The sequence below is a fragment of the Puntigrus tetrazona genome, chromosome 15 (assembly GCF_018831695.1).
Source record: "Puntigrus tetrazona isolate hp1 chromosome 15, ASM1883169v1, whole genome shotgun sequence".
NCBI lineage: Eukaryota > Metazoa > Chordata > Actinopteri > Cypriniformes > Cyprinidae > Puntigrus > Puntigrus tetrazona.
The window spans coordinates 16,903,732-16,918,583 of record NC_056713.1 but is presented as its reverse complement, the minus strand read 5'-3'; the positions used below and the strand labels follow the sequence as shown (position 1 = coordinate 16,918,583).

The following is a 14,852-nucleotide window of genomic DNA, read 5'->3' as shown; positions in this document are numbered from 1 at the left end:
ACAGGAATGGGGGCTGGACTTGGCTCTGGTTCGCTCTTCTAAAGAGGTCTAAGCTGTGAAATGCTAAAAGGGACACATATTTGGCAACTTTCTCCTATTTCTGTACTTTGTAAAACTCATTCGTCTCTAGGTAGCTTTTCCGAAAGATTACATTTTTGCTTGGTTGCTCAGTGCAGTACAGCTCGAATAATTTTTCACTTTTTTTTTTTTTAATTTTATTATTATTGTTTTTGAAAAGGTCGTCGCATTATTGTAGCTTTCTCCAAATTAACCTCTTTTCAGACGAATAGCAAAACAGTTATTAAAATAGCCCCGAACTACATTTTCATAGCAACTTCACGAAGAAACTTCAAAAGGAGTTTCTGAACCACAATGTTTTGATATTAAGCGATGCAACAAAACTTTCTTTGTTCTCTAACAGCTCCGATGGAATTTATCACGACATGGATCATTAATAGGCACAGCAGACGATAGATTAAATGAAATACATTTTACTTTAATTTCCTGACACTTTTCGCGCAATTCCATCAATGAATTCGATATTGGGTTGTTTTCTTTAATTTAAGGGTTTAAACTGCAGCACTGGATTTGCTCTTCATCGTCACACTCCTTATCAGCACGTATTCCACGAATCCATTCCATTCATATTCTCCAGTGAGCAGCCAATCAGAGACCACGCGTAAACTGATGTCCGCGAATCAGGAATCGGTGCTCCTCCGTCGCCGAGGCAACTGTCGTGACGTCGCTGAAGTATCCCGCCCATCAGTGCGTGTGTGTTCAAATCGTTCGGAGGCACGCAGCCATTACAATACGCCGTATTCAAACCGAGCGCAACGCGATTTGAGGAACGAGACGACTGCTGGCTCATTTTCTTTGTTAATTTCGGTTTCCTTAAGCTCAAATCGAACTTTAAAAGACTACGCTTTTGTCTGTTTTCCAAACAGCCGTGTATGTAAATATAGCCAGCGTTGCGTCGACGTGAGACGCTCCGCATTCCCAGGCATTTGACTCACTCTACACACGCGCAAACAGCCTTTTCCGTTTGTTCAGCGCATTCATTTGAACGCCCGCGTTTCGTCAACCAAGAAGATTCAGGTTTAAGAGACTCGCTTCGATTTAGATGGCAAGCTTCCCAGATTTTGTCAACGAAAATGAAATAGGTGAGTTTCTCCATTTCTTGTTCGGTTCGTTTTTAAACGTCTGCATCATGCCATGTTTACATACGCGCAGCTATGAATTCGCGTGGCTTAACCTCGCGATTTCGGCGTTTGTGTCGTGTCCGTGTGAGCCGTGTTAGGACGCGGAGACCGCTAAGGCGCAGATTGAACTTAAACGATCGCGTACTCCGCGTGTTTATTTCAGTACGACGTTTGGATGTATGCAGTCATGTATAAAAACTTCGTAGTTATTGCAAGTGGTGTAAATACTGCGCCCCGCGTTCACACCCAGAGCGCATCCACACCCTCCCCCACCGTCCGCCGTTTCTCCAGACCCCCGTGAATGACTCACCAGCGATTCACCACGTCAACTACACGTTACGCAGCTACGATAATTATATAAACATTACCATTTGTGAAGGAATAAAAGAGTAGTATTTTTATTTGCGGTGATTTTGGTAATCCAGGAGTCGACGTGTCTATTCAATTTAGCGGCGCTAGCTGCTACTAGCCCTTAAACTGTTAGTGACGAGAATTTTTTGTTATGATAATAGTTTGTTTTTGTTAATGAATGGTACGGACGTTTTCTGCACAACTACTTACTAGTGTGTAAAAATATATATAGAATGCATAAGTACATATTAAATAACAGTCTGTAGCGAAATTTTAGGTTTCTAGGTTTGCTTGTTGTTTACAAAAACGTGCTAGTGACAAAATTGGATGCTCCGCAGCATTAGCAAAATTATCAGAACATTATCAAAAAAGGGCTAAAAATGTGCTTTCTGTTGCAACAGGTAAAGCTAAGTTCATCGGGGAACTCATACCTCCTGTTGCTCCGTTTGACCAGAAGTCTGGACGGGAGACTTGGACTGTAGCTTTTGCGCCTGATGGTTCCTACTTCGCTTGGTCTCAGGGGCATCGAATTGTGAGACTTGTGCCATGGAAAAAGTGCCTAGCCAGCTTGTGAGTATATACGCACACTGATCTCCTTGTTTTCAGCTGTGGTGAATTTGTTACAATGCAGCTTGTGTGTTTATGGACTGACAAAAGCAGTCTGCGCGTGTGCTGCTTGTCTGGTTTGGCCCTCTGGGCTTTCACATGGTGGCTGTACCACAGTGGTGCCCAGTGTTTGGGCTTGTTTAGCATTCAGCGGCATGGCATAGATCACCAGTCATCATCTCACCTTACCCTGTGGATAGAGACCGCCGTTGAACGCGTCGCTTTGCCAGCCAACTGTTGTCTAGTACTGAATGCACAGTTCTTATTATGAGGTCCACATCATTGCCCTTTGGCTGCTTGCTTCCAACTAGACAACTTTTTTGAGCTATTTGCCAGCGTTAAATGCAGTAGGTCCTGTTCTTTTCTGCAGGAGTTGGGTACAAAGGTACTTATTAGTTATTAAATAAAGGTTAAGAAACTCTCGTGCTTTTGGTACATGATTTATTGACATTCTCATGCTAGCGTTCTTCATAAAAATACTAGAAATATCATTGCAACATAACCTATGTAGATAACTGTAAAAGTTGATGTAAAACATTAACAGAAGTTATGGTAGTTGGAAGTAAACAGTTTCTACATGTGTCCATAAAAGAGAACCATTGTATTGTAAAACCATTTTCAGTCATTCTACGTTGAAGTGTAGTAACTTTATTAGTTGTTGTACACACAAAGGACATCATTTGGTAGTTAAGTTTGAAGTTTAGGCTCGGGTTTGAACTAAAACAATTCATAAATACATTTTGTAAATACATTTGTAGTACCTTTTATCAGTGTGGTTATAATTAACTAAAAGCCTCAAATAAAGTTGCTAACAATAAAATAACTTGGCTATGAGTTCCATGTGAGCAGTGGCACTAAAATCAAAGGCACAATTTTATACAGGTTATCTGAGTCTTAAGTTAATTTTTTTTTTTTTTTAGTAGCCAAAAATTCTCCACTTTTTTAGTTGCTTGTTGTTCCAGAACCATAATACTTATTCATCTTTAAAAGTCAAACTCGACCTGGATTAAAAGGCTTAAATTATGTTGAATACATTTACAACCTCTTTATTAACTTTTTAAAGCATCAAAAATGTTGTTAGAAATATCTTCATTTGTCTTTTGAAGCCTAACAAGTTTTTGGGTCAGCTATTCCTTTAACTACAAAGCAGAAGCCACTGTGACATTAAAAGCCTTAGCTGACACGTGGCAGGCTGTTTCTGCTCTGCAGTGCTTGCTCCGTGTTCGTTATAACCGCTTGTAATGTTTCCAGAACCTTCTTTGATGAGCTTCACGATCTGGCCAAGTGACGTTAAATGGGTCAAAGTTGATGCAACGCTTAAGCAATCTCTAAGTCTGGGAGTTTACTTGGTGTTCAGATATTCCTAATAGAAGTTAAAATGCGCAGTTTATTTCAACAGACGTGCTAGATAACATTTTTTTAAAAAGTAATATGTCCACTGGCTGTTTTGACAGTTTATCAACTTGAAGAGAATTCGTTGTTCGTTTCCCATCAAGCTCTGACATGATTCTCATATCGACATAACTTTCTCTCCCTAGCTCTGTAAGAAAGGAAGATCGGTCGAGCAGTGCAGGACCTCGAAGACTGTCCCGGCAGAACAGTGAGGGCAGTCTGCTGCCAGGCGAGCCCAGAGAGCACACAATCGACTGTGGTGACATTGTTTGGGGCCTGGCCTTTGGCTCTTCTGTTCCTGAAAAGCAGAGTCGCTGTGTTAATATAGAATGGCATCGGTTCAAGTTCGGCCAGGACCAGCTGCTGTTGGCCACAGGCCTAAACAACGGCCGCATCAAAATCTGGGATGTCTATACAGGTGAGGGTCTTCTCGCTAAATCAGACGCCGCAAACTAATCTTACATCTTAATGTTTATCATTCAACGTTGTTGTTTTTTTGTTTTTTTTTGTCTGATGATTCTGCGCTAGAGTAAATATTTTACAAATCAAAGTTCGCCCATGCCATCTTCTCTCAATACTTTTGCCTGCCAGCTTCCTGTTTTTCTATTTCCCAACAGATGTGTGCGCTCGCATGGAAGAAAGAGGGGAGGTGGTGGTTATATAAGATGTTGACATGATCTGTTAAGCCCTACCTTTTTGTCATTTGACCCATTTATTTCACTTAATCATTAATTTATCAAATTTTCCAAATGTATTTCTTATATGCACCTAATTTTTTTAGCATATTTATGCAGTCATCAGTCAGTGCAGAATTATTTTTATTACATATTTACTCAATTTTATAACTACGCTCTCCCTCACACAGTTGTTCCGTCTACTTTATGAACTTCTGTAAAGCTTCGCCATTGGTTTCTTGGCCGTTTAGTCTCTGCTTTGGCGCCTCTATTCAAGTTTCACGTTTAAATAGTCAGCGAGCTTTTGGAAAACGATTTGCTGTGTTAGTGTTTTTGTGAAACAGAGAGGTGGTTGTTGACTTGAGGAAAAAGTAGCTACTCTTCCGAGTTATATAATTGGTTTCTGCCCAGCTGTAAAATGTATTAATAGGTGGGCTGGTCCTGTACAGATACGGCTATTGGCTGTTCTGTGGGGTTAGAGATGTTTTCTTCAGTGAATGACTCCGCCTCCCTTCTAACTAAAACGGCAATGCCATAAATTTACCCAGCAGACTAGCTCTTTTCAGGGTGCAAGACTCCTCCTCCGGCTGCCTTATTTTTCTCCCGTCTGAAAACATTGTGGAAATCTGATAGCAGTGTATTGTACAGTATCTCGGCAGGATTTGTGCCATACACCCGTCACTGTATATGTTAAGTGAATGTATGTTTTCATGCTTGACGGGTTGCAAATAGGCCCTGTTGCTAAGCCTCAATCATAATTTTAAAACGCATGTTAAAGGTTTTTTTTGTCACTGTATATGCAACTAATTATAGGGATTTGAAGCGAATTAGCCTGGCAGGTGTCAGTGATTGTGCTTTCATATGCCTCTAGGCAGTTTAGCACCTTTCATAAAGAAAGGGCTTAGATGTATAACTGATCCTTTTCTTCTGAATTGCCTTGGGAAGTCCCTTTTTGACATCTGCTTAATACATGTAAAAGTCACAAACATAATCTCTCTGATTCATAAGTAGTCAAAGTTTCTAAAGTATATTTTGTTAAAAGATGCAGTAATGATGTTGATACTGATGCAACATTGACGTAGTTTGAATCGATTAACTTGGACTTTGTGCTGTAAACTGGTTGATCTGGAATGATTTGGCTGAGGGCTATTTTTTTTTTCCTCTACCTTTATCCTCAATTTTGTTTTCTTGTGTACAGGAAAACTTTTGCTGAACTTGATGGACCACACAGACATTGTGCGAGACTTAACGTTTGCCCCAGATGGGAGTTTAGTGCTGGTTTCTGCCTCAAGAGACAAGACTCTACGCGTGTGGGACCTCAAAGATGATGGTAAGGACCAAATGTTGATTTTTGTATTTCGTGCCACTGGTGTTAGCGATACGTATTAATGTGTTCGATCTAGATATTGTGTAACTCCAAGCTGAAAAATCTCTGGAGTAGATAGATGTGTCCTGCATAGCAGTCTGCTTTGTTTTCAGCAGCCCATTTATTTTCTTTTCATCTCCATGGAGTTCAGCACACACATACTCTCGTGCAAACATGCACACCCACTGGTTTGGGCGTTTGGCGTGGTAGGGGAATAGATGAAAATAATTGGATAACAAGTCCAAAAGAATGTTGATATTTTCTTCTTTTTTTTTTTTTTTTTTTTTTTTCCACAAGAGCCTAGGACGGACTTGCTGTTTTAATACGATCACATGAATCTTATTTATATTCTGGGAACTTGAAGATAAAATGGGGCTCACTGTATTTGCAAGCAGTTTTTTGTTTAGTTTTTTTTTTTTTATTACTAATCATGAAGGAATGTTGGCCATAGTACAGCAAAATTTTCCTCAGGAAACACAAGAAGGAATTTTGCTACTGGCTGAAGTATGTTTATTTAATTGTTCACTAGGCATCGACATTGCTTTTAAAGAATAAACTATTTATTGGGAAAAGTTTTGATTTTATTAAATTATGAATTTAATAACAGAAAATTTACTACTGTACAATAGAAAACGTATTACTCTACATTTAAGCAATCTACCTTATTTTGTCAATAGGTAACATGGTGAAAGTACTTCGTGGCCATCAAAACTGGGTCTACTGCAGCGCTTTCTCACCTGATTCATCTGTCCTTTGTTCCGTAGGCGCAGGCAAAGCGGTACGTTTTTCAGTTCTTTCTTCCTCTTTGTTTCCTGTTTGTGTTTCTCACTGTAAAAGTTCTGCAATGACCAATCAATGAGTGCTAAATGAATCTTTATATATCATAATGCTCAGTGCCATAACCTGCTTCTATAAACTGCCTGTAGTTTTGGTTTTTGGTTTGTTTTCGTTCATACAAATGAGTGCCTGGTTATGTGCATGTAGATAGAAATGCAAATGGCTTATGAATCTTCTTCGCCCATAAAGCTGTTCTTGATATTACTGTAACGATTTAAAAGACTTCAATAGACGATATCTTTTCATAAATATAATGTGAATACAATGTGCATACATAGTGCTGTTAAATCCACTATGAAAACTGGTATCAAGAACTTGAACAAAAATTCAAACGTTTGGGGTCAGTAAGAGCTCTGTCAATAAAACCAAAAAAAGTCACGCTGGATAAAAATAGTAGTGTTTAAAATGCTGTTTGTCCTATTTGTCAAAGCATCCATGCAGTTGTTTTAAACATTCATAATAAATGTTACATGAGCATGAAATTTAATATTAGAGTGAGGGTTTTTTTTGTGAAGGATCATGCGACCCTGAAAACAGCTGCTGGTATTTCAACTTTGCCATAACGGGATTAAATTATATTTTAAAATGCATTCAAAAACAAAATGTATATATTTTTTAAATGTTACTATTTAAGAAAAAATACTAAAAACTTACTGACTTCCAACTTTTGAACAGTAGTGTATTGTATGTAGCTGTCATGCTGGTTGTGTGTGAAAGCCCTTATGGCGCAACAAAGTATTCCAGTCAGAAAATCATCCCTGAAACCAGCTTTCGAGTCTTTCCGACTCCTAGCCAACTCTCGTCCCATGAACAGGCAGCAGTGGTTGAACTGTACGGTTGTGTGTGTCCATAAGTGTCTTGCTTTCCCTGTCCCAGGTGGTGGCAGAGCTCTGTGTTTGAGTGATTTTGAGGGAAGCGCCGCGCTGACATATAGAGCAGCCGGTGCGGACCACGCTGGGCACGGCTGCCATCGCGGCCCCCGTTGGACGCTCATGTGCCCGTGCCCACGCCCCAGGGGGCTTCCATGCTCCTGCCCACAAGGGCTTCCTGTACGTAGGTTCTGCTCCATGTCTGTCTACCTCCCGCTGTCGCAGTTCTCACTTCTTTTACCTTATCTCTCAGAAGAGTTGACAGTGAGATCCCCTTCCCCTCCTACCCCCTACCTCCCTTCCTTAACTCATTTCATCTCTGTATTCAGTAGCATTCCCATCGTCTGCACATTTACAGGCGCTCTAGACGTTGTGTCTGCTGTACGTGTACACGAGTCAGCCAGTAGAGCCCCCCCACCCCACCCAACTCATTAGTGTCTTAGTTAACCGAACTCACGAAACCTCTGATGCGCAACGCACATCCACTGGTCGAATTTTCTGTACTTAACGCCCTAGTCAGACTCTTTTGTAATGGGGTTAGTGGTTAAGGGGGGTATTGGGAGCATTGTTGGCATGTGTGAGCAATGAAAGGGCTCCTTGTTTCTCAAAAGACTGCCTGCAAACCGATAATGTCAGTCTAATGTGGAATTACTCGGATCGGGAAAACATGCTACAAATTTATCATTCCCTGTTGCATCATACATGAAGCCACCAGAAGCAAGACCTGTGGGTACTTTCCATGCCGGTTGCATTTACTAAGTGAAAGCGCATTTTGTTTTCCGTTTGCGAATAACTTAATTTGTTGTGTTCTGAAAGCGGAGTCTGTTTTAACGACGCCAGCCAGAGAGCTTCAGCAAACACCAACTTGTTTTTCCTAATTTGCAAGGAACCACTTCTTAATAGCGGTGCTTATTTTTCCTAAAGGGGGATAGAATAGCACTAGTTCAACTTCCAAAAAAGGTTGTAATGTTTCTCCCACGTGCAAGATATCTGGCTTAGCTTAACATTTGAATGCTGGCAGTAATTGTGCACCAAGAAGCCCTTTCATCTCACATTTCCAAGTTAGAGAAAATGGTCAATTTAGATTTGTATACGGCACCGTTGTAGTTTCTTCAACAACATCATAATGTTTAAACGGCGATTAGCTAATGAGTAAATAAATATGTACACTTTTGCTCAAGTGCAATGTCTGTAGCTAATAAGAAATAAACAAGAATGTTTTCTTAATCTAAAGACCATGCAGGGACCTTTTTGTTTTCTTGGCATTCAAAAATAAGGTGTGGTCACGTTAAAGAAATTTTGCAGTCAAAAAAAAGCGGTAATCATTTGTTAAATCGGCAAAGAAACCAAGCAACTTTCGGTTCCCAATCTTTTTAAAACCATTTCGAAGTCTATGTGGGGAAACCTTTTGCCCTCGCATGATTCCCGATTGCATGGGTTCTTGTTGAAATCGATACATATACATATCGATACACGCATATAATCGATAAATATGCCAAATGTGACCGCACCTTTGCACTTTCTCAAATGTAAAAATTGTGCTGGAGCAAATGAAGCACTAGAAAATCTACTGATTGATTTAAATTTAGCTGAGTTTGTAGTTGTGACATGTCTGTATTCTGTGTTTGCCAAAGGAGTCAACCTTTTGGCCATCAAATGTTCTCTTCTCTTGCAGTATCTCTGTCTCTTCGTAGGCCTCCACCGGCGCGGTGCAAGCCTATTGTAAACTCAAGTGAACTAAAACTGAAAGGGGATACCAGTGGAGTAACATAATGTTACCTTAAGTTACTACTTGTTTGTATTTTTTTTTATTTACAAAATATGTAGTATTTTTGGAGTAATGTAATTGTAACTAATTTTATATGTAGTATTTCTGTTTCACTGTATATTTTAATTGAAGAAAAAAAAGTGAGCATTGTAATTTAAAGACTTGCAACTGCTAGTTGCTCTGTAGAGTTTGACATTTGTGCAGTTTTGTGCAACTAAGCCTTGCTGTTTCTTTGGCATGTGCTACTCTTATTGGGTTTGGTTGTAGCGCTTAAGATTTTCTTTAAAAAAAAAAAAAATGACACTGAGCACATTTTGATCTTGGTTTAATTTTGAATTAATTGAATTCTTTGTCTCTGAACCGTGTGGATGAACACAGTAGGTTATAACACCTGTCTTTTGCATTGCAGGTCTTCCTGTGGGACATGGATAAGTACACTCTGATCCGTAAGCTGGAGGGCCATCATAACGACGTGGTGTCCTGCGAGTTCTCTCCCGACGGGGCCCTGCTGGCCACAGCCTCCTACGACACCCGTGTCATAGTGTGGGACCCTCATACAGCCACCGTTCTGCTCGAGCTCGGGTATGCGACTTATTTTTCCACTCCCTTTTTCTAGCCGTGCGATTTTTCTCTTTCAAGCTTGTGGCGTTTTAACCGATCTCTTATCTTCCCTTCAGGCATCTCTTCCCTCCTCCCTCACCCATATTTGCAGGAGGAGCAAATGATCGATGGGTTCGCTCTGTCGCTTTTTGTCATGACGGCCAGCACATTGCTAGCGTCACAGATGACAGGTGAGAGAATGCAAACGCTCTATTTTGCTCAACCTTGGTCGTTCAAGTTTTTGTTAGTAGCCTGCATTAAACACTAGGGAGATAGGGCTCTGGAAAGGAGTGTGTGATTTGTTACAGGGCCTCTTTCTGGGGAAGATCACATGCCTCTCATATGACGTCCATTAATCATTATGAGGCACCCAGTTTGCCTTCACCATGCCTCCTGCTGTTTCTGGGTGGAGGCTTCTCTTTTTCTCTCTGACTGAGAGAATGAAGCCATTTGTGCTCTACAAAATGGCAGATGATGTAGTTGCTTTTACTGTGCATGAGATTTATTTTGTGGTCGTGTGCAAATGATAGCTAGATGCTCATAATGGCGGTTTACTTAATCGAGAATCTGTTGATTTTAAAAATATATACTTTTTCATGTGAAGGCAAAGCTGAATTTTAAGCAAAAAAATTTTTTTTACGTTTGGCTCTGCTGTCACTATCAAATTTTTTTGTGACCTCAGGGGAGGAAAAAAACATAATTAAAATTTTAGTTTGTTTAAAATTAAGTTTTGTTTGCTTTGAAAATTGTGCAAGACACTGGAAAACTGAGTGATTAAAAAAAGATATTGTCAACTATTTTTATTTTTCAGGCTGATGCGTTTCTGGAGCATCGATGAGAAGAGTCCTCAAGCCATCGGCCCTCTCACTAATGGCCTCTGTTGTGCCTTTTCTACTGATGGAAGTGTCTTAGCTGCCGGGTACGAATCTGTTACTCCATTGTTTGCTGGGTAGTGTTGCCACATAAAGGATCAAAAACTGTTCTTCTGTTTTGAGATGCAGCCAAAAAAACGTTGAAAGTATCCTGAACAATTTATTATAGAACTACAGCAAACCGGTTCTGCAGTCTGCTTCGTGTATGAAATTATTTAGATCAGTTGGCTGTCCCACATTCTCTCATACTTTTTAGTGTGACGGTAGTCTAACAAAGCTGAATTGGGTTGTACTGTTTAAACACAACCAGACTTGTTCACGATGATATTTGATCATATTTGTTAGAGCGGAATGCATGTCAGTGCCAAGTTAAATAAACTAAATGGCAAGCGATTGTCTTCTTGCAGGTCTCGTGATGGCAGCGTGCATTTCTGGGCTTCTCCACGCAGCATCGCAAGCCTCCAACACCTGTGCCGTCTGACCCTGCGGCGAGTCATGCCCACCCAGCAGGTTTATATGCTGCCCATTCCTTTCTCCATGCAGGACTACCTGGCATACAAGACGCTTTAATTTGTAACGCAAACATTGCAATCTGTGAAACCAATGAAATGTTGTTTTTTTTTTGTTTTGTTTTTTTTTTTTTTTTCCCTCATTTTTCTGCTCAGACCGACCCCTTAATATAGGTGAGGTTGTTCTTTTTGTATTTATTTATTTTTTTGGAAGTTTAGTATTCTTAGCTGCAAGTGTATTTCATTGCGTAGTTCACATTTGTCCTTTTTTTTTTTTTTTTTTTTTTTTTTTTTTAAGCCCATATCAGGTAGTGGCCTTCAGACAGCCTTAATATATCAGTGGACCACTTTTTCTGTTTTTTTTTTTTTTTTTTTTTTTTTTTCCTGGCACAATTTGTACAGCACCTTAGTTAGAAGATGATGGGTGAAAGTGGTGCTTTCTCTGGCTCAGTTGAAGGTATTCCTAAACCGAGTTTAAAGCGATGTGATGGGAGGGTTGTCTCCCGAATGTTCTGCAGTGTTTTCTTTTTCTGTGCTAGCTGTGAGAGGGATTGAAGGGAAGCGACAATGTGAGTGTGTTTGTTCGTGTGCATGTGATGGGTGAAATAAAGTTGGGTAGTTCAGGGACACAGGCAGTGCCTCCCCTTGACGTGCCTCTTTAGAGAAAATAAACATCCACGCGCTTATATGCTGCTTCAGTAACGGCCTTCGTCATCACAATCCTAAAACTTCAGTAACACATGGGCTAATTTGTTTCCTCCATAAATTGTATATTTTTTATCTGTACAGAGATTTGTAATGGCACGTGTATATACATATGTTTGTATAAATATGTAGCTTCAAATTTTTTTGCTTCTCGTACATCACTTTATAATGCTTGTAAAAGTCTGTACATGGTCTATTCTTTTGTGCGATGATGTTTTGTAGGGAATGACACAAGTTTGCTTCAAGGAGAGGCTGCCAACTTGGAGATTTTTAACCAGCAGTGAAATTAATGCCACATCTTTTATTTTTCTCGTTCCAAATTAATTGCCACTGACTTCCACTTGCTTTATCTGATACGAAATATGGCACTTTAACCTGGCCTGACACATTGTCTCCCTATCGAACCGCAGCCTGTTAACACTCTTTTTAACAGAGAGCCAAAGTGAGGTCTTGTGGAGGTTTTTATTGTTGTTTTTCTTTGGGCACGTCTCATCTACCTCTCATTTTGAGGAAATGGTTTATTGGATGTCTTAGAACCAAAAGGCGCAATTGTTTATTGATTGTATGACGCATATGACCCCGCCTGTCATTTAAAGCAATTGAATGGTATCAGTTAAGGATGTGGCAAATTCATCTAGGCATGCAGTCGAATGGTCTTGGCAATAAAAATGTTGAAAAAGCTGATGCCAAAGATCCCCCTTGGGCTCTTTTTGATGTGATTGGCACAGACAGTTTTCTCTTACCTTTTTTGTTTATGGCTAAAACTTGAAAGTCTCTTTGTATGTTTTTCTGCTTGGGTGTATGAAGAATGCTGATGTTCAACAGATTGGTTTTTCTTTAGACGGAGCCCTATAAAGTAGATCTAGAGAGCATATGTAGATGCACTTCAAACCAAAATTTTAGCAGTTGCCGTTTTTTAGAATACAGTGGTAGTAGTATTCAATCATTAATGAATATTATAGAGATGCTTGGAAACTAGTTAATTTGTCTAGCTGTGTCATACAGAATACCTAATGCTGTGCTAAACAGGAGCACGTGAATTTGTCAACAAAAGTCATTTTACAAGAATGTTTAATGTTTTATTTTTTTGTTTTTTTTTCTTCCTCTCTCCAGTCAGTGGGGGTTATTTTATGATTGTTGTCGAAATAAAGTATTTTAAATCGTTGTCTTGAAGTATGTTTTGGTTTTTTTTATACTGAACGTAATTGTAAATGCAACACTTTTGTTTTTGCCCCTCATTTTTCATGATTTAATACTTTTTCTATGTACACACAAGGCCCATTTCTCTCAAATACCATTCACAAATCTGTCTGAATCTGTCAGCAAGCACTTCTCCTTTGCCTATCTATTCTCTCTCACACACACACACACACACAGTGCTGTGAACTGATTATTTGCCTCATTTAAAATGTTTTTGTTTACACATGCGTGCAATGTGTATTTATATGTAAATACACATGCATGTATATTAGAAAAATGTTCAGTTTATATATTAAATGTATTTAAAAATAAATAAGATTATAAATATGCATGTATTTTTTTCGAAATATACACATGCATGTGTGTATTTATACACAAATATATATAGTACACATGTAAACAATTTTTTTTCATTTTTCCATTTCATTGTTTGACATCCATGTATGTATATGTTTGTCGGTCTTTGTAATATTATATTAAATCATTTTAATATTTTAAAATGACAGCTGAAATTTATTCAGCCATTTTTCCTAATTTGCTGTTTTAAGAAACATGTCAATGTAGAAAACAGCTGTGCTACTTAATGTTTGTGTTCAAATTAATATTAAGTGAATCTTTGATAAAACAAAGTTCAAAATGCATAATTTTGTAACAAATGTCTTCCACAATCAATTTAATACAGCACTGCATAGATAGATAGATAATAGGCCTACATACATATAAAAACCTTTCTTTATTTGTATCAATGGAAAAAAAGCAGCAAGACCTTGGTAGCTCTGAGGTCAGTGGGTTATTGCCTCATTTGTGACTGTACAAACAAGAATCACTGTGAGATTTCACAGCTGTGCTAATCTTCCCAGGCTCCACATAACAAACAAGTGACTCCTCAAGAGCCCTTAGAGAAAACAGCATTCCAATCTTTAGCTCTATCGCAGCTTAAAACTACTAGAGTTATATATGTAACGATCACTTTGATTTCATATTCATTCAAATAGCGTTTTTTTTAGTTTTTTTCAGAAATAATTAAGACGTATTCTTGAGATTACATTCCACAGAGTGTGGAAACTTACTGAACAGCTTGAGTGTTTTAGACTCTGTCCAAAAGGCATGAAAGGTCATTATCGGGTTTATTATTGACTAGCAGTGGTAATGCTATCGGGTTAAATATTAAGACCTGCTGCCAATAAAACTGAAGCTTCAAAGCGACAAAATCATTACTGTGGGAGATATAAACCGTTGCACGTTTCACACTCGAGTCATTAAGGCCCGGAATATGAATCTGGATCAATCTGAAAACTTCCTTGTTCTGTATATGTCGTAAGTAACCTCTCTAGAGTGACTCAACTTCCAGATGTTTCTACAGCCTTAAACATACAGGATGCAGAAACCGGTTATTCGAGATATGCATCACAATGGCATTGAGGAGGACAAAAAAAGTTGCAAATTTTGAGTGTTTGCAAGAATAAAAAATGACTCGTTTTTGCCACAGAATGAGCGATAGATATTGAGGCCACGCTGTTTGAAATAAAGCGTTTCATTGAGACCACAGTGTGGACAGATTCACTCACTTCTATCTAAAGAAAGGTCAGCCGCACTGGTCTGGATTGCTATTTATAACCCTAAAGTGTAAAATGAGCAGATGGATTCAGGGTTACGAAACTACATGTGCCACAGCACTGGTCTATTATACAGCCTGTGGATCATCGAGCCAAAACAGACCACACCAGGATGATATAGATATGCGCTTCCCTGTATAGACAAATATATATAAATATACACCTATCTAGTTATTATTGTTGCTAGATACCCCTCTCATCCCTATCTGACCTTTTAAGAAGTTCTGTGTGCTGTAATCAGATGTGAGCAGAAAATAAACCCCGTCTGTCTTACATAACATTGCCATG

The 14,852-nt window shown here is 39.1% G+C and overlaps 1 protein-coding gene across 1 annotated transcript; it reads left to right on the top strand.

The window, feature by feature from the left end:
- Positions 1-770: 770 nt before the first annotated feature.
- On the top strand, positions 771-12,913 carry wsb1 (WD repeat and SOCS box containing 1). Its single transcript, XM_043259913.1, has 9 exons — positions 771-1,160; positions 1,952-2,120; positions 3,695-3,966; positions 5,421-5,552; positions 6,266-6,366; positions 9,472-9,644; positions 9,740-9,853; positions 10,474-10,581; positions 10,942-12,913. The coding sequence occupies exons 1-9, from the start codon at positions 1,121-1,123 to the stop codon at positions 11,102-11,104; spliced, it is 1,272 nt and encodes a 423-aa protein (XP_043115848.1). The 5' UTR covers positions 771-1,120; the 3' UTR covers positions 11,105-12,913.
- Positions 12,914-14,852: the final 1,939 nt, after the last annotated feature.

Coding starts and splice junctions, on each gene's coding strand:
- wsb1 (XM_043259913.1), top strand. CDS start 1,121: ATGGCAAGCTTCCCAGATTTTGTCAACGAAAATGAAATAG. Junction 9,645..9,739: donor ACCGTTCTGCTCGAGCTCGG/GTATGCGACTTA, acceptor TCTTCCCTTCAG/GCATCTCTTCCCTCCTCCCT. Junction 10,582..10,941: donor GGAAGTGTCTTAGCTGCCGG/GTACGAATCTGT, acceptor GTCTTCTTGCAG/GTCTCGTGATGGCAGCGTGC.